The sequence below is a fragment of the Corylus avellana genome, chromosome 2, assembly GCF_965113065.1.
Source record: "Corylus avellana chromosome 2, dhCorAvel1.hap1.2, whole genome shotgun sequence".
NCBI lineage: Eukaryota > Viridiplantae > Streptophyta > Magnoliopsida > Fagales > Betulaceae > Corylus > Corylus avellana.
In genome coordinates, this window is record NC_142491.1 from 37,768,513 (window position 1) to 37,786,894 (window position 18,382).

General features: G+C 34.2%; 2 protein-coding genes across 2 annotated transcripts; both read right to left on the reverse strand.

Moving 5' to 3' along the window:
* Nucleotides 1-362: 362 nt before the first annotated feature.
* Nucleotides 363-7,528, reverse strand: LOC132166874 (2-oxoglutarate (2OG) and Fe(II)-dependent oxygenase superfamily protein). Its single transcript, XM_059577717.2, has 7 exons — nucleotides 7,258-7,528; nucleotides 6,951-7,008; nucleotides 6,724-6,828; nucleotides 6,110-6,167; nucleotides 4,332-4,507; nucleotides 962-1,031; nucleotides 363-848 (listed from the first exon to the last, which is right to left on the reverse strand). Exons 1-7 carry the CDS (start codon nucleotides 7,395-7,397, stop codon nucleotides 553-555), a joined length of 903 nt encoding a protein of 300 aa, XP_059433700.2. The 5' UTR covers nucleotides 7,398-7,528; the 3' UTR covers nucleotides 363-552.
* A 4,064-nt stretch (nucleotides 7,529-11,592) lies between these two features.
* Nucleotides 11,593-16,704, reverse strand: LOC132181459 (Protein kinase superfamily protein). Its single transcript, XM_059594730.2, is given in 11 exon segments — nucleotides 11,593-11,633; nucleotides 11,636-11,666; nucleotides 11,669-11,776; nucleotides 12,655-12,804; nucleotides 12,898-13,033; nucleotides 13,392-13,471; nucleotides 13,568-13,722; nucleotides 13,823-14,074; nucleotides 14,893-15,219; nucleotides 15,849-15,961; nucleotides 16,670-16,704. Coding segments are annotated over 11 exon segments (1,428 nt in total).
* Nucleotides 16,705-18,382: the final 1,678 nt, after the last annotated feature.

Here is an 18,382-nt window from a genome sequence, read left to right on the forward strand (position 1 = left end):
ATTTGTTCATCACTCCAATTATATGCCATTCTAAAAGTTTCACCACTCTCTCTCTCTCTCTCTCTTCTACTTTGATGGCTGCACGTTCAAACCCTTTTCCTTCCTACCTACAACAAACAATTACATTTGTTCATCACTCCAATTATATGCCATTCTAATAGTTTCACCTCTCTCTCTCTCTCTCCCACACACACAAGATTCGTCCAAGCAACTCAAATCTCAACCATGTGGGATGACATGGAAAACATTGCAAGTATTGCCCTCCACTTAGGAAGGGAAGGGTCCCACATAGTATCAGATCATTGAGATTATAATCTCCGCATATTCCCAAATCTTTCTACTACTAAAACCTAAAATATAAAAATTATGTTCACGTCTTTGATTTGGAGTATTATTTCACATAAACATGATTGCTAGCAAAAAAAGAATACAAGGCTTCTGTGTAACCATTGCAACAATATATTAGGGTCAACCAAGAAAATAAAAACAAGAATTTCCTGAATGAAGCCTACAACAGATTCTGTGTGAAGAAAGCACATAAAAGTGAAATTTCTAACACACCTTACAACTTCTCCTACAGTAGCCAGGAAGCTCTGGAGACCCGACCATATACTCCTTGTTCTTGGTGCATTCTCCAAGGGCAGCCCATCTCTCGCAGCTATCATTCACATCTGTGCAGTTTCCACCAGCTGCCAAGTTCTTGTCAAACGAGTCTACATGAATCCACTTTGTTGCTGACCATTTCTCACCTTCAATCACTGGGCAACCTGCATGGAGACTGTCTGTATCTGGAATCGCATTTGGGTGGAGACTGAAAAAGAGAAGGGCATCCCCTCTTCGTGGTTTCACTAAGTATTTCCAATGCGGGGACGGAAGGCAACAAGAATTACATCACTTTACTGGAAAGGAAACAGTGTAAACAGAATGCACAAAAGCAATGATAATTTGTCTAGTGGCTCACCTGCAATTCCTTTCTTTGCACACTCAGAGAGATCATTGTTTATTTCAGAAGCTCTATGACGTGGAGATTCCTGTTGGCAGTTAGGTTTATATAAATTTAATTAACCAAAATTAGATAGAGAATACAATCAGGTCGGCAACAGTTCTAACATGTTCCATAAAAGTAGAAAATCTTCTAGCGTTGAATTTACTCCCTGGGAAAAAAAAAAAAAAAAAAAAAAAAAAAAACCCCAAAAGGATATCCCAAACTGTCTGTAATATGTCGCAATAGAACAGGAAGCATTGCATCATCCCACCATACATGTTATCCCTATTTATATTTTGTGTCCCTAACATGTACTTCCAGAGAAGTTTTGCCAAGCATCTCAAAGAAGGTTTCGACCGCTGCAGTTATGATGATAGAACTTGATTGTATGACATTGGATTGAATTGATGGAATTGTAACAAAAGCGAAATGAATTGAATGAAACAATACTCCACCTCAGGTAGGAATGGTACCACACAACTTGTTTGATAAAAGTCTTTCACAAAGGAAAGTTTGATGTTCGCTCCTTTTACAAGATCCTTGCTTGTAAAGATGCTTTTCCTTTCCCCTGGAAAAGTATTTGGTGGACCAAGGTTCCCTTGAAAGTGACCTTTTTTTTGTTTGACTGGTGGCTCTAGGAAACCTTCTTACCATGAACAATCTTAGGAAGTGACATGTAATCGGGGTCGATTGGTGTTGTTTGTGCAGACATAATGGGAGTCCGTGGACCATTTCCTTCTCCATTGTGAGGTTGCACCTGCCTTATAGAATGCAATCCTTACTTGCTTTGGAATGTCCTGGGTTATGCCTAATCGGGTGGTTGATTTGTTTGCCTTCTGGTGGATGGGTGGTTGCTCTTGTAGTGCTGTTGTGTGCAAGATGGTGTCTTCTTGCCTTATGTGGTGTCTGTGGAGGGATAAAAATGATAGAACTTTCGAGAACCAAAAAAGGACGTTGGAGGAGTTCAAGTCTTTTTTCTTTTATTCCCTCTTTTCTTGGACTGTTGCGTTTTTAGCTCCATTAGTGATTAGTTTTAATGATTTTCTTATTCTTCTTAGGCGTTCTCTTATAGATTTCATGTGTATTAGAATTGCGTCCCTTTGCATTCTTTGATATGATTACATTATTAAAAAAAAAATTCTTCACTGACCTCTCCTAATAAGACTGAATACATACTAGCAAGAGATAATAACAAAAGATAACTAGATAACTCAAATACTAACAAACCCTTCAGCTCCTAACATCTGCCCCCACAGAAGAGGGACCTTGTCCTCAAGGTCGAGCCTTGACCTGCATGGAGCATGGTCTCGAGTACCCCTCAAGGGCATGTAAAGAAATTTGTGGTTCTCCTTCCTCTATTTGCACCTTCTGCTCGCCACCCTCCACAAGAAAGAAAAAGTTTGCCGTCTTGGATTCTTTCCCCTTGGCTTCTGCTTCGATCACAAACATGTGATTGACCTGGCATCTATGCCCCGAGGTGAATCGGTCATTGTAGTTGAAGCAAAGACATTTTCTCCCATGACATTTTTTTTAGGGTTAGTAAAGAGGTATTTGATCGAGCAATAGAGAGAGCCACTGGATTCCCTCCTTGAAGTTTCATGACTTCAAGCCATGAATTTATTTTAGATCAGCTGAGCTGATCATCTAGCATCTTGGCCAATTCAATTGCCTCATGTAGTGTTTGAGACTTGAACATGCACACCTCTGCGATGATCTCATCATTCAAGCCACCAATAAATGTTCCAATCAAAGCCTTTTGTGGCCATCCCGACACTCCATTGGCCAAGTGCTCGAACTCCCTCTGATATTCTCCAAGTGTACTATGTTGCTAGATCCGAGAGAGCGCCTTGTCAAAGTCCTTGTATTCGGTTGGGCCAAATTGAGTGAGGATCTCTTTTCCAAAAATCTTCCATGTTACTGGCAACCGCTTCTCGTGATAAACCTTCTTTAGCCATTGCCAACATTGGTTGGCCTCACCTTCAAGATGAACCGCAACCAATGACCTAGTGTGTTGATATTCAAAGAATTGGGTGACTCATGCCCCAAATTCTGGCAGGGTATCCTCGATACTCTACATCCTGGGTTCTGTACCTACCCTCATTTGCTAAATGCCCTCCCTCAATTCTTGCATGTCTGCTTATAAGCATTCAATTATGTCCTTCTGTTAGTTTCAATACAGACATTGTGTTGCCGAGGAAGTTGTTTGTTGTTGACGCGTCATCCTGGTGTGGTTGTGGCGTGCTTATGATAAGGTGTTTGGTGCTTTGGGTGATTGGGTGTGGCATTAAAAGTCTTGGGCGATGGTTCTGCGATGTGCCAGTAGATGAGGAAGAAAATTGGTTGTTGAGGGGACATTGTGCGTGGAGGTAGGTGGATCTTCTCCGTGTTGTTTGTCGTTGGACTGTTTTGTAGGTCAGGTGGCTCTAACACCAAGTTGATAGAGCCTGATTGTATGAAATTGATTGAATTGATGGAATTGTAACAAAATGAAACAATACTCCACTTCCGGTAGAAGCGGTATCACACACAACTTGTTTGATAATGTCTTCATTGACCTCTCTGTTCCTAACTCCAACATTCTACTTATAGGACTGAATACATGCTAACAAGAGATAATAACAAGGATAACTACATTTTCATACAAGTGGCTTATTTGAACTCAAATACTAACAAACACTTCATCATCCCAATACATAGATTAGGATAATCTTCATTTTCTCTTGCTCTTATCATTACTGGTATTTGGGATTAAGCTTCCTTACCCTTCGGCTCCTAAAATTTATGCCATGATCCCAAGTGTCCCACATCGATTAAGTGCAATTTTAACTATGTGTATATAGGCTCTTGGGCACCTTCTCCTTACAAGCTGGTTTTCAATGGTGAGTTTTACTTGAAGTTTGTATCATTTGGTATTAGAGCCACCACCACATCGAGATTGCGATCTAACGTAGGTTGTTGAGTATGGGATTAAATGGGTTGCGGCTTTGTAGCCGAGTCCCGGAGGGGCCGACTTATAGGCTGGATTAAAATGTTTTGATATTATGTATGACTATAGTGTTAAGTCATTAAATTATAATAAGTAGTTGAGTTGCCAAAAGAAAAAGGGCAATCATTAGGTCAGTGTCAATAGAATGGGCCATCATAAACATTGATTGCGAAGTGTGGTGATATGCTACGATCCTAAGTTTTCCACATCGGTTAAGTGAAATCATAAACATGTGTATATAAGCTATTAGACACATTTTCCTTGCAAGTCGGTTTTCAAGAATGAGTTCTAAGTGAGGTTGTATCACATAAATATAAAAAAGTTCTAATGAAGATGGATACAATGAATACTTGAACTGACCTCCGCCTCAGGGAACACTGTTTCTCCACCTTTGGCCACATCAGTAAGATACATAAGTACTGTTGCAGTTCGGTGTCCACCCCGAGCTATATTGACCTTGTCGGCAAAGTAATCATAGTGTGGGTCATATTTCTGCCCAGGCTCATATCTTAATACTTGTATGTCTTCCCCATTTTCTGAAATTCAAGAAACACAAATCACATCTAGTGCTTGTTCCAGTACCAAGAAGAAGCAATCAAGTAGAAGGTTTTCATTGTTTCACATAATACAAGATCGAAATGGATAACTCTTTCCTACTCTACTCTGTAACCCGCATTTGACAATATATTATAAAATGCCTTCTATTTGATCATGTGATAATTTGATAAGTGGACAAATGTAATATTAAGATTATGGCTAAATGGACAAATAAAAGAACATTATAGGCACAGTATGCTGCAAATTATAAACAAAGTTTATTCACCTGTAACTGGGATTTTAAAAGGCCTTGACTTTTAGGCCACAATTGTGATTTGGCAATATCAAGATGGCGTAAAGCCACAAATCTAAGATTTGTGGCAAACCAAACTCTAAATCCCTCTCGATCAAATCCCAATTAGCTCTGAATTCTAAATATGGAAAGTGTACCAGCATACATGGCAAGCATATCCATTTGGTATTCTTAGGCTATGTGATGTAGGACAGATTGCTCAGGTATCATACCTGATGCAAGAATTTAGCTTAGCACTATAAATTTTGTACCTCAAGGTTACCATTGATGTAGAAGCATTTGTGGCGGGTGAGGAATTAGTGAAATAGGAAATAGGGAATAGAATAAAAGTTCTAGCAGTTAAATTTAATGGTTGCAGGTATGTTTTACTGCGGGCAGTTACACCTAAGATTTCCAAAGCAATCACAACTAGCCACCCTTAATAGCAATTAAAAGATGCTAAATTCCCTCTATTGATCTTTGAAAATTTTATAGATTACACGGTTCTTTTATGGGCTGCAGCAACCTCTTTTTCCAAATAAGCATGGGATTCATTATTTAAATGGAAATTTAGAACGTTTGACTAGTAAACTAAGCTGCAAGCTACTGACTCTGCACTCAAAAAGCCAAGAACTAAACCCACAGAGAATCAAACCCATGGGCCACAACTACATCTCATTCCAGAAAATATGGAAATTGCCTGATCATCCTTGATTCAATAAAACACATAAAAATAAAAATAAAAAAAACAAAAAAAAAAACTGAACAAATAGTATAAAAACTGATAAACACAAAATAAGAGGATCAGTCCAAGATGGATAACACAAGGTCCAAGTGGATTTCCAATTTAAACCATATTTTAAGATTCCTTTGGTATTTGAAGGCGCTTACATTTAAGCTTTTTGTGATTTGCATCTTGTGCCTGTCAATATGTAATTATGATAAGAATTTTGGACCTAAATTCTCAAATTTACTTATAGACTCTCTCCCTTTATAAAAGAATTTTGTTTTTGAAGGGTAGACAACAGCATATATCCTATCAGTAAATTAACTGATTTCTTTTCCATAGAATCACAACTATCTTTCATTCTGCTTACAAGCAAGGAATGACTATACATACACATATCTAGGTCATCTTAATTACAGCATTAATAGTAACACATCAAGATATGGATCTGGAGCTGCAAGTAGTGGGATCAATTGTGTGAATCCAACTTTCAACTTCAAAGAGATATGATGAATAACAACCACCAAAAGAAAAAGAAACAAACAAAGAAAAAGCCAGATTGCTCTACCAGAAATGGTGTACCTTTTGGAAGAAATGTCCAGGTAGATAACTTGTCCTCTATACCAGCAATTATAGGATCCTACAAAAGAACTAACAGAGTGAGAAAGTTCCATGTATTGTGCTCAGCAGAAATATCAGTTAATTGAAATGGAAAAGCAAGCAATCATGTATAAGTCCTAAAACACAACATAAAAGAACTAAAGAAAGCACAACCATATAGACTCACAACCATAATCTAAAATCAATAGCAAGGTCTTAGACTGCATTTTGCCCTAAAGTGATTCTGTCAAGTTTTTGGGTGCAAGTAAAAGATCTCACAATTCTCTATGTAGTATATGCTAGGAAAATGCTGTCGCTTACAAAAGGAATACACGATATTGACTGCCATTAAGTCAAGCAAATTATACAAAAAAATTTCTCATATTTATGTGTTCCAATTTTAGAAAAAGTTGTTAAAGAGAAGCTTGAAATGCAAACAATGATAATCCAATGTCAACTCCTTTTAATCTAATAAAATTAACAAAGTAATACTACTTTAGAAACCACAACATGACTAAACATGCCAAACAAAGGAGAATAGCATATATACATTTATATCAACAAATAAAGGGGCCAAGAATCACAAAGAAGCAAACCTTGGCCTTAGGAATAAACATCCCGGAGCTTGTGCGAACTTCGCTCAGCTTGCTTTTTCCAGACATGTTATCTGCAACGGCAGATCTCTTCAACTCCGATTTTGCCTAATTACAATGTAACCAACAAATTCTAAGAACTATACGAATCAAATGCACATTGGAACCTTTCTCTTTACTCTTTTTCTATTTAAATTAAATTGAATTGATGAAATCAGTATGCTACTCACGAGAGTGATCAAGTGGTCGCATTCTAGGTCCGTAAGGAAACCTTCGTAGACGAAAGCTCTGCAAAATCATCGAATCCATTTCGTTGAATAAGGTCAGAATATAAAATGTTCCAGCTGTTGTGTTAGGTTATTGAGAAAAGGTAAGAGAAAACTAAATTAACTATATATTGAATCTCAGCGAATTCATCCAATTGGCTGGGCTGAGGGGAGCTTATCATAATTTTAGAAACAACAAGATGTGACAGTAAATTTAAAATTCAAACACGTGTTTTCTCGGCAACCAAACGGAGCATTAAAAGAGAGAGACCTTGGCTTCCATGAAATCTGTTTAACTTTAGCGGGATTGATGATGGAACTAGCTGAAGCAGCATAGGAGCCCGAAGATTCACGGAGGAACAGCGCGATTGAGAGCAAAACGAGGAACCAAAGAGGCCGAAAAATCGGCATGAGGCTTGCTTGGATGCTGGATCGAGAGAGAGAGGGAGAGATTTTCCTGGAAAATGTCAATTTTCTGGGGAAAATAGTGAAAGATGTTGGTTCTCTATCTGACTCGTCTAAATGTCAGTGGCACGATGACGTGTCTACCGTTGACGCCGATGTAGGCGCGTCGTTGTTTTGGCAATAATACCCAAGGAAGCGTCGTAATTGTTGTGGCGACCTTTAAGGTTGTCAACGCGAAGATAGAGGGAGGAGTCAGATGTTAGGACGAAGGAAGATTATTATGGCCATAACTTTTTACGACGGTATCTATTGACGTAATAGTTCCAAGTTTCGTTTTAGGGGAAATTTCAGAAAGCCCCCCTGAACTTCCAGCCAATTTGAAAAACCCCCCCTGAATTTCCAAAACTCTCATTTAGGCCCCCTGAACTTTGGTTTTCTCTCACTTTGGACCCTTTTAACATTAAACTACGTCGTTTTGTATCCTAAAATTAAACACCTACCCAGCCCAAAAACGACGTAGTTTAATGTTAAAAGGGTCCAAAGTGAGAGAAAACCAAAGTTCAGGGGGCTTAAATGAGAGTTTTGGAAATTCAGGGGGGGTTTTTCAAATTGGCTGGAAGTTTAGGGGGGCTTTTTGAAGTTTTCCCTTAGTTTTAATATTCATATCGTCAAAAGACTCAAAACCCATAGCTTTGGCCCCAGCTAGCTTGCCACGCGAGGGGAATTTTATTTTGCTTTATATATTATTTTGAGATCTATGAGTAAGAAAATAGAAAATGTATTATAAGAAAATAACAAGAAAAATGTAGGTTAATATATCAAAACTACATTCATTCATGTTTTTAAGTTACTTTTATATCAAAACACTTCAAAAAATCGTTTAAAACATGTCACGTCAACTAATATAAAATTAGCTTAGAGCTCGTGCTATGCGCGGAATTATTCATTATAATTTGATTTTAAAACTTAAAACACATTTCCATTGTATTTTTTATTATAGGTCAAAAAAGTTGTGTAAAAAAATCTATCATGCCTATTTCAATAATAATAATAATAATAATAATAATAAATACTAAAGGTTATTCAAAAGTATATTGTTGAACATAGTGACACAATTACACATAAGTTTGCATGAATATATAAATCACATAAAAATATACTATCAAAAGAACCATATATAATTTTAGTTTTAATCCATATAAATTAAAACATATTAAAAAATTCTCATATGTGTAATTTAAAACCAGCTGGAATGAGTTAAAACATAAGACCCTTAAATCATAAGACCCATAAAACATATTAAAATATTTATTCTCCTAAGAGTAGTTTTATTTCTTTCATCAAGGAAAGAGATAAAAAATCGTAGAAGGAATATTGGAACACAAAAAAAACATAATGAACAACAAAGTCAATTAAATTTACAAAAGAACAATAAAAAATTTGAGTGAAAAATAATATATAAATTAGAACAGAAAATAAGGAAAGAGTAATCCTAAACCCTATAACAATATACTGAGAATGGTAGAAAAACTGAGAGTAACCCTAAACCTAATAGGTTTTTGTGTAATACGTATTATATTTCAATACAAATAAAACTCATAAAATTCTGGACATTTAAAAAATAATATAAAGCAAAATAACAAATCTTTTTATTTTTTATATATATTTTTTTATGGAAACAAAAATAACAAAATCTTTCACTCAATATTTAATGCAATAAAATAAATCATTTCAATCTTCCCTTAATCTAAAAAATAAATTAAAACAACCTAAATTTGTTCCCATATGTGTAGTTTAAAATGAAAAGCATAAAAAAAAAAAAAAAAGCACGAAAACTAATAGAAAATTAGAAAAGGAAAAAAAAAAAAAGAAAAAAAAAAGCAAGAAAACATAAATTTTGATTATCAAAGTATTAATATAAAATTAGCATAAAATTTTAATATTTTTGGTGTAATACCTATTATATTTAAAACTCATAATTCTGAGCATTCAAAAAAAAAATGAAAAAAAAAAAAAAAAAAAACTATAAAACATTCAAATGAAGAATTGCTGAATATCCACACACGCACACAAAATGCTGAACACAAAATTTCATGAAACAAAATGGAAACATATTCATCTTTACGGAAACAATCTCTAATTTAAAATGATGTTTGGTACAAAAAAAAAAAAAAAAAAAAAAAAAATTCAAGAAACAAACTAAAGATAATCAATTCACAATAGCTAAAAATTTATACATAAAAGTATAAAGATACATTCATTTCGAATATCTTATACCTTAAATCATAGTATAGAGTCACATATATTTTCATAGTTCGGAGTCACATATATTTCTATGAAATTGATCAAATAAACTTTGTGCAACCGTCAACTTCTATAGAAAAGAGTTTTGCAACGTTGTTGTCGTAGAAGGAGAGACGCTCATAATTCTGAACATTCAATTATTCAAAAAAGCAAATGAAAAAAAAACTATAAAACATTCAAATGACGAATATCTTAATACCCACCAAAAAAAAAAAAGCGTAGAACAAAAAATTTCACAAAACAAAATGAAAACATATTCATCTCTACCTAATCTCTAATTTAAAACAGTGTTTGGTACAAAAAAAAAAAAAAAAAAAAATTCCCAAGAAACAAACTAAAGATCATCAATTCACAATTGTTAAAAATTTATACATAAAAGTACAAAGATACATTCATCTCGAATATCTCATACCTTAAATCATAATTTGGAGTCACATATATTTCCATGAAATTGATCAAATAAACTTTTTGCAACCATCAACTTCTATAGGAAAGTGTTTTGAAACGTTGTTGCCGTAGAAGGAGAGGGTGAGTTTAGAGTGAGAGAGACCAACGTGATTTAGGGTGAGAGAGATAAATGTGAGTTAATTAAACAAAAGGTCAAAATGAATTAATTAAGGAAAATTGTGTTTTAATAAAGGGAGAGATATTAATGCATTAAGACACTTAATTTATTAAAAAAAAAAATCATGATTTAGGGTGAGAGAGATAAACGTGAGTTAATAAAAAGAATGGTCAAAATAAATTAATTAAGGAAAAATCATACACTTAATTCATTAAAAAAAGTATAAAAAGGAAAAACCCCTTTCAATATTTGCACGGTTCAATTATTAAAAATTATGAGTAAAAAAATTTAATTTTTTTTTTTTAAAAAAAAACATGGACACGTGAGTTAATACAAAGAAAGGTCAAAATGAATTAATTAAGGAAAAATCGTACAATTAATTCATTAAAAAAAAAAGAAAAAAAGAAAAAACACTTTCAATATTTGCATGGTTCAATTATTAAAAATTATGAGTAAAAAAATTTAAAATTTAAACAAAGTATTGTTGGTGTGAACAAAAAAAAGTTAGAATTTCATTTATACTATTTGTTTCCTTATTTGATTCGGACATTAATGATACAATAATTTATGGATAAAAAACTCTTGAAATATAATCAACACAATTAATTACACTAATTACTAACCGGAGGTAAAAGTAAAAAAACGGTTCAGATATTAAAAACATGGACACGTGTCGCAATTTTAAGCACTCTCAGATATTAAAAAAATATGGACACGTATCGCAATTCTAAGCATTATCTACGTCAAAACTCGGCTTTTATATATATATATATATGATAAACCTAAAATTGGCCGCCTCTCCCAAAAATTGGTTAGAGAGAATAGTCGAACTACTCTTATGGTTTTGAGGTGATTTAGCCAGTCCAAAATTCAGTTAGAGAGAGAGTGGCCAAACCATCTCACGGCCACCCCAAAATTGGGATACTACAGCGTTATTACGAAATTCATTTGCAAGTGAAATAAGTAAGAGAAATTTAGTCAACCAGATATTTTGCTTAATTATAGATTGTTATATCAGTTTGTAAATGACTTTGTAGTAAAACTTGTAATACTCCTAGCACTACTCTTTAATTAATACTTTAAAACATGAAATATTTAATTAAACTTTTAAAATAAGTGGTGATTTAATATGATATCAACAAAAGTCATGAATTCGAATATTATCTCCGTTATTCACCTCCAATTTCAATTAAATATTATATGTGTTTGTCATCTAGAGAGTTTGACTTCACACAAAGAAAAATATGTTAAAATATTAATTAAATGATTATCAATTTAACGTAAGTTTTCAAAACTCCCTTGAAATTTAGCTTTTGTACACACAGAATATATTTAAACATCATTGCAGACACCCAAAACAGTCTCCATATGCGATCCAGATCATTCAAAGTCTTATTAGTTGAGTATACTCTTCTGCATCAAACAGCTCCTCGAAGTACGTCCTTTGAAGTCTGGATTGTTGGCATTGTTTTACAAGCTCTAAGGTCTGGTCATCACCTTTCAGAATCTTTACAACCTGCATCACAGCAGTAGTTCAAATCAGTCAGAATATAATGAATACACCATTCTTATAGCTTGCTATGCAATATGCATTGGCTAATTCAGATTCCTTGTGAGGTCAAGAGCCCTGTCAAGCTCTTTACAGCTAGCTATATATGAGTTTTGTAATGTGTTCTTTCCTTTTTCCTGAGTAAAGGGAAAGCAGTAGGGGGCTATGTTTTCAGCATTTGCTGGTGCCATCACGTTGGAATTAGTAGCTCATATTAGAACACCAGTGGTTGGCTAAGTAGACGGAGTGAAGTGAACGGTTTTCCTATATATATGTTATGTTATAACCCTGAATCAAAAAAGAGAAAAATATAGCCAGATACAGATTTAGGAGGGATCAGCAGTGGCCCTAGTACCCCCCAAATTACAAGAAAAAAAAAAATTAAGGCAAAAAAAAAAAATTAAGGTAAAAAAAAAAAAAAAAAATTAAGGTATTTTTTGTCAATTAGTCCATTCCCAAAAACAGTTTGGCCCTTGGTCCCCCTAAATTCAAAGTTGGCTCTGTCCTTTATACAGCTGCACTCTCTATGGACGTAGGTACATTGCCGAACCACATAAATTTGTGTCTCAATTCTCTCTTAATCTCTCTTTTTAATTTTATATTATTCATCATTGTTGTGAACGGTAACAACACATCATATAGGCCAATATTTTGTAAAAACGTGAGAGAGTTCATATAGAACTCACCCGCCTTACACAAGTGGGCATGCTGCCTGAGATTGTTTAGACAAATGGACCCTATAAAAACTCTCTCTAACAATTCGGACAATAAAATTTCTTGGATCTCTATCACACCCCTGTAACCCTAGTAGAGATTGTTTTAGTATTTTGAGACAAAAGACATGCCTGGCTCATTTTAGGGCGATGAACTGAAGACTGATGTATACACAAAGAAGCTGTCAAGGCTAGACGATTCATCTGTTCTAAGTCATAGGCATTAGCAAGACATGGATCAACAAGCTCCTTGATACTATTCTTAGAGAGCAAAGGTTTAGCCTGCAACACATTGTTCAAAACAATTTGAATTGTGAACAATATTCCACAGTATAATATATGGAATTGGTGCAGAAAGAAGGAAATTAAACATACCCACATCACAAGGCTTTGCTGTGAGCTATCCAGAGCTTTCCTTCCAGTGATTAGCTCTAGCAGTAGCACCCCATGAGCATAGACATCAGTTTTCTCATCTACAACTCCATGCATGAAGTACTCTGGAGGAAGGTACCTGTCATGATTTGGGAGAGGATGTATGTTAAATTACCAGTTATCCTAAAAGCTTAAGCTGACAGGAAGAAATAAATTTAATCACTTTATCATATTACAAACTTAAGCTAATAGGAAAAGGTGAGGCAAAACACGTGAAATATATAATTTAAATAGAGGGTGAATTGACAGAGTCAAATGTTCGATCCCACGATCTTTGGCTCTGATACCTTGTTAAATTATTAATTATCCTAAAACCTTAAGCTGATAGGAAGAGGTAAATTTAATCACTTAATCATATTACTTTAACAATGTCAAATACTTGGAAACCAAGCTTTTAAAGATTGAGAAAACCATGTTGATTTTTGGGATTTACTAACCCAAATGTGCCTTCAAAATTTGATACAATATGGTGAGTCCATTGATCGGGAAGCCATTTTGCAAGCCCAAAATCAGAAATCTGCATCAATATATAAAGTTTCAACACAGGGAAAGCAATATATAAATCCTGTTTTTGCGTTTTACAGCATTCAATTATCATATAAAAAAAAGTTACCTGAGGTTCAAAATCCTCTGCAAGCAATATGTTAGAAGCCTTAATATCTTTGTGGATAATTCTCCTCTGACATCCCTCATGAAGATACAGAAGGCCCTCTGCAGTTCCCAAAGCAACCTTATATCTGATGCCCCAATCTAATTTCTCCCTTGGGCCTGGCAACATATAAAAAAGACACAAACTTACAAAGATTTTATTCTGTGGGAACTTGGGAGGATTTGAAATTCACAGCTTCATAATGATATATAAACAAACCATATAGAATAGAGGCTAGGCTCCCATGGGGAGATAACTCAAGAACAAGGTGCATCCCCCCTTCAACCCCATATCCAATCAATTTAGCAATGTTTGGGTGATCAACATGGACCACAGTCCCAAGCTCACATAAGAAATCAGCAGTCATCTCTTCTTGGGTTCCTCTGCTCAGCCGTTTGATTGCAACATACTGCCCATCTTCCAATGCACCCTTGTAAACTTCGGCATAGCCTCCCTCCCCTATCAAATTCTCTTCATATAAGACAGGAACAAAAAAATGTTCATCAGCCTACCAGTAAAGTGTTAAGATTACATACAAAAAACATTCAAAACTTCACTTGCACCCTCTAAAGTCTAAAATATAAGCAGTTTTCTAATCATATAATCTTGATTTTTAATATTTTGCAACGTCAGCATCCCATATTTCAGCCCCACCGTTAGGATTTAAGGTTAATGTCACATATATTTACTGTAATTATAAAATAAATATAATTACGGTGTTCAACGTAATTATAATTATAAAATACATATAATTACGGTGTTTAGTGATTTATTCCAAATAAAGATTATTTTGTGGAATCAAATATTTTGAATTGATTATTGATTTGATTCTTATTCTTTGATGAGATGAATAAATAAGGTAACAATACTGATTGAGGGTCCTTAACCTACTTATAAATGAAGCCCGTGTATTCTATTTATTGGCACTGATAGGCATAGTTCAGAAGATCTCTCTTTATCTGTTGCCGTGTTTAATTTTTAGTTTGCTTGAGCAAACATGGCGGGAGGTAATTCTGAATCCTTATTTCCGCTGTGTATTTTATAGCATCTAATTTTTTATGCTAACAGTTAAAACTTATAAAAGTGTCCTCTGTTAGGATTTAAATTGCAAAATCCTAACACAAGAGAACCCAACATTGCAAATTTAAGGTTTTAAGAGTACGAATGCAAAGGCGCTTAAACGTCAGGCGTAATTGAAGTTTTCCCTTTTAAATATAATCACTTCAGTTAAAATGGTATCTTCACATTTCCAAATGTGTATATTAAATTCTGAAGAAAGAAGCACTGACCATGGCTGAAGTTGTTGGATGCAGCTTGGAGCTCTGAGAGTGTGAAGTTCTTCCAGGAAGACTTGAAGCAGCAAAACTCACTATCTATAGAAGAATTCAATGGTTCTGGAACCAAATCCTCTCTAATCCTTTTGCTTTTCTTCCTGGTCAGTTTCTGGGGTCCTTTCTTCAACATTCGAAAGAAGCCATGCCAATGTACATGTGTAGCTGATCTTGAATGATCTTCTGAGTCTGAAGTGCTGGTCTTGGAAGAAGCCGTTTGATCAGATCCTAAGCTTCTTGGGGAGGATTCATACATGCTCTCCTCTGCATCCATTGAACTCAAATCTGTATGATAGATATAATTCTAGCATTAGATTAGTATCGCGAGATCGAATACGAGAAATGCAATTTAGTAGACTGTATATCACAGAGACGATGCAACCATAAAAATCATAAGCTCTTGATTTTTTTTTTTTTCCTTTTCTTTTTAGAGCACTAGCAGCAGATGCCCTATATGCCATTCTCTTTGTTATGTTTATGAAAAAATTCAAAAAAATACCAAAACCTACTCACATCAGATTCCTTACATTTAACTAACCCTCAAGGGTTATTATAGTGTTTCCCAATGTGTAGGGAACCAAAAGTGTTTCTTTTTTCTTTCATCTTTTTGTCTTTAATTAAGGATTGTGTTGAGATTTTGTGAAAAAATTGAGGGTAAGTAGGAAACTTGTATTTTGTAAAGAAATAATATTTTAATAGTATAGGAAAAGATAAGGGAAGCTACTGTGAAATACATTTTCATAGAGATGCAAAAAGTAGTTTTGTGCCCTAAACTTAGAGAAAATCAATAAAAGCTGTTGCTAGTGCTCTTAAGTTGTTATTGATCAAAAAGTTGATTTTTACTGCGACAGCGTTATAGTTGTTTTTCAGTCTACTAAATAGCTTTAATTTAAACAAAATGGATAAATATTTACCGTTACTTGAAAAAGAGTTAGAGAGCCGAGCTTGAGCTGGCAACTGTCTGCTAGCTCCCAAAGGAGTAGCCTCCTCTTCTTGACTTTCTCTGGCAATGTCGTGGGAGCCATTGCTGCCCATATGGTCCTCAAGTGTCACAAAACACAGAATATGACCAAATCCAGAAGAGCTAAGCAAAAGGGGCTAAAAAATCTTTCGTTCTTTTGTTCTTTAGAATCCACAAGGGAGAAGGAACAAGGATTTGATGATCTAAATGTTGGAATAACTTCAAATACAAACATTTGTGTTACTGTGTACACTCTATATAGACTATAAATCCTAATCCTCCTAAGATAAAATATTAAATTACAGAAAGGAAGTAAAGCAATCATAAAGAATCTAGAAAACCCAAAAAATATATAGTAATCCTAAAATCACTAGAAAAAACTAAAAAAAAAAAAAAGAAAAAAAAAAAAAAAAGAGAGACTTAATATTACTAAGAAAACCTGAAAAAGATAAAAATAAAATAAAACAAAATTAACATGTGATCAACTAGCATAAAGAAGGACCAATGAAACTTGATATTATACGACAGAAGAGGAAGAAAACAGACAATTTACGAACAGGACACAAAAGCAACAATAATGTAATGTAAACAGAAGTTCACAGTAGTAGCCATTTTTTTTCTTCTTCTTATTGTTTGTTTATAACAAGAGGTTAGAAATAAAGTGGCATCAATATATATCTTTACTGTTAATTACTACATTAACACACGAAAAAAAAAAAAAAACCCCGGCCAGAAAGTAAAAGATAAATAGGAGGAGGGTGAGAAGATACGTACCATGAAGAAGCTGAATGTTCCCCGACATTGTCCATGAGTTATGAGAGGCGTCAGAAGCAAAAAGAAGGCGAAGGAAATGACAGAGACAAAGAGTCAGAGAGAGAGAGGGAGAGAGAGAGAGAGAAGAGAAAGGAAAGTAGCGGTTGGCATGAACTGAGTTTTGTTAGCCTTTAGAATATCCTATATTTTGATTACATTTCACCCAATATTGGTGCTGGAAAATCGGCTTTTGTTTTGTCATTGCTCCAATTCTTAATCCAACCTCCATTGCTTTTTATCTTTTAGAATTAAAAAATAATAATAATAAATAAAATAGAGAGTTGAAGAGGAGATAAATGAAGCATATTTTGTGGGATACTCTTGAAGCTTGGCTCTAAATTAAGCATGCATGCACGTAGCCACTCCAACATTGCTCCCACTCTACTTTTGGTACTTTTGACCCGTGGACTAAGTCTCTCTCTCTCTCTCTTTCTCTCTCTCTCTGTCTCTGTCTGAAATTAAGGTTGTCACTGCAAGATAGTAATTACCGAGTCCAAGGTGATGAGAAAGGATGAGATCATGGGAGGGAGCTGGGGGACCGAAATCCAAATCCATAATTGTGCTAAATTTAGATTACATATTTAAGTTTGCATTCATTTATTTTTAAAACAATTAGCTTGATTTTATCACAAATTGCACCATTAATTTATTTAAATTAATGTTATAATGTTACATCTTTATAAAAATTTGAGCTCAAATTTATTTATTTAAATTATACAATGGTATATTTGTGATCAAGTTATTTAATTAATAGACTAATTTTTTCCATTTATAAAATATAAAATAAAATTTATCAACCTAGTATGACAAGATGAATATGTTAAAATAATTAATAAATGGTATATATCTTGTGATCTTCTTCACAAATGAATCTCCTACTTTATATTTATATAAAATAAGTCAAACTCTACCTTCTTAAGCTTATTCATGCCCATTTATATATATATTTGGGAGAGACATTGATGCAATGTTAAATTTGTACGAAACATTGCAAATTGAGTGTTAATTTGACGAGGGTATATGTACTTTTCCCAATTTCTAAATATAAGAATATAAGCAAGCTGTCTTCTAAGATGAGTTATTAAACATTTGGTTGTTTACATTTTTTTTTTAAGAGAAATGATAAAAATCATTCTTTATCCCATCTTCTGTACAATGGATTGGTGAATCCACCATTAAATTTGTGAGATCCACTCAACAAATTTAATAGTGAATTTGCAAAAAGGATGGGTGAAACCGTGAAAGATAAGATGGAGAATAATGTATATATAAGATGCCTCCCTTTTTAATAAAAGATCTTCTATTACACCCTAATCCCATTTAGATGGTATTCTTCATGTGTAAGTGGTTTCTTGTTTGAGCTGAGCTGGAATATGCACACACTCACCACACATCTCCATTACGGAGAAGAAGTGCACTGCCAAAAAGCATTCCTTGAAGACGTCAAAAAGCCTAACTTGAAGATCAGATTTCAGTATTCTTAAATGGTAGGGGACAATATATCAGGCTGACATAATCCTGTTTTGCACCAGGTTCACAAGTTAGGAGGAAAAAAAAAAAAAAAAAAATCTTATATTCTTTGAGAGAGTTATGATAACAGAACTACTCAAGTTTCAGAACAAGTCAACTTTCATCAATAACATGCAAATTCACAACCTGATAGGCAACTCAACA

Excerpts from the sequence above, each read along its gene's own strand:
- LOC132166874 (XM_059577717.2), bottom strand. The coding sequence starts at position 7,397 with ATGCCGATTTTTCGGCCTCTTTGGTTCCTCGTTTTGCTCTCAATCGCG. Across the intron at positions 4,508-6,109 it reads CTGGACATTTCTTCCAAAAG|AAAATGGGGAAGACATACAA; the intron begins GTACACCATTTC and ends CTTGAATTTCAG. Across the intron at positions 849-961 it reads TGCAAAGAAAGGAATTGCAG|TGAAACCACGAAGAGGGGAT; the intron begins GTGAGCCACTAG and ends GGAAATACTTAG.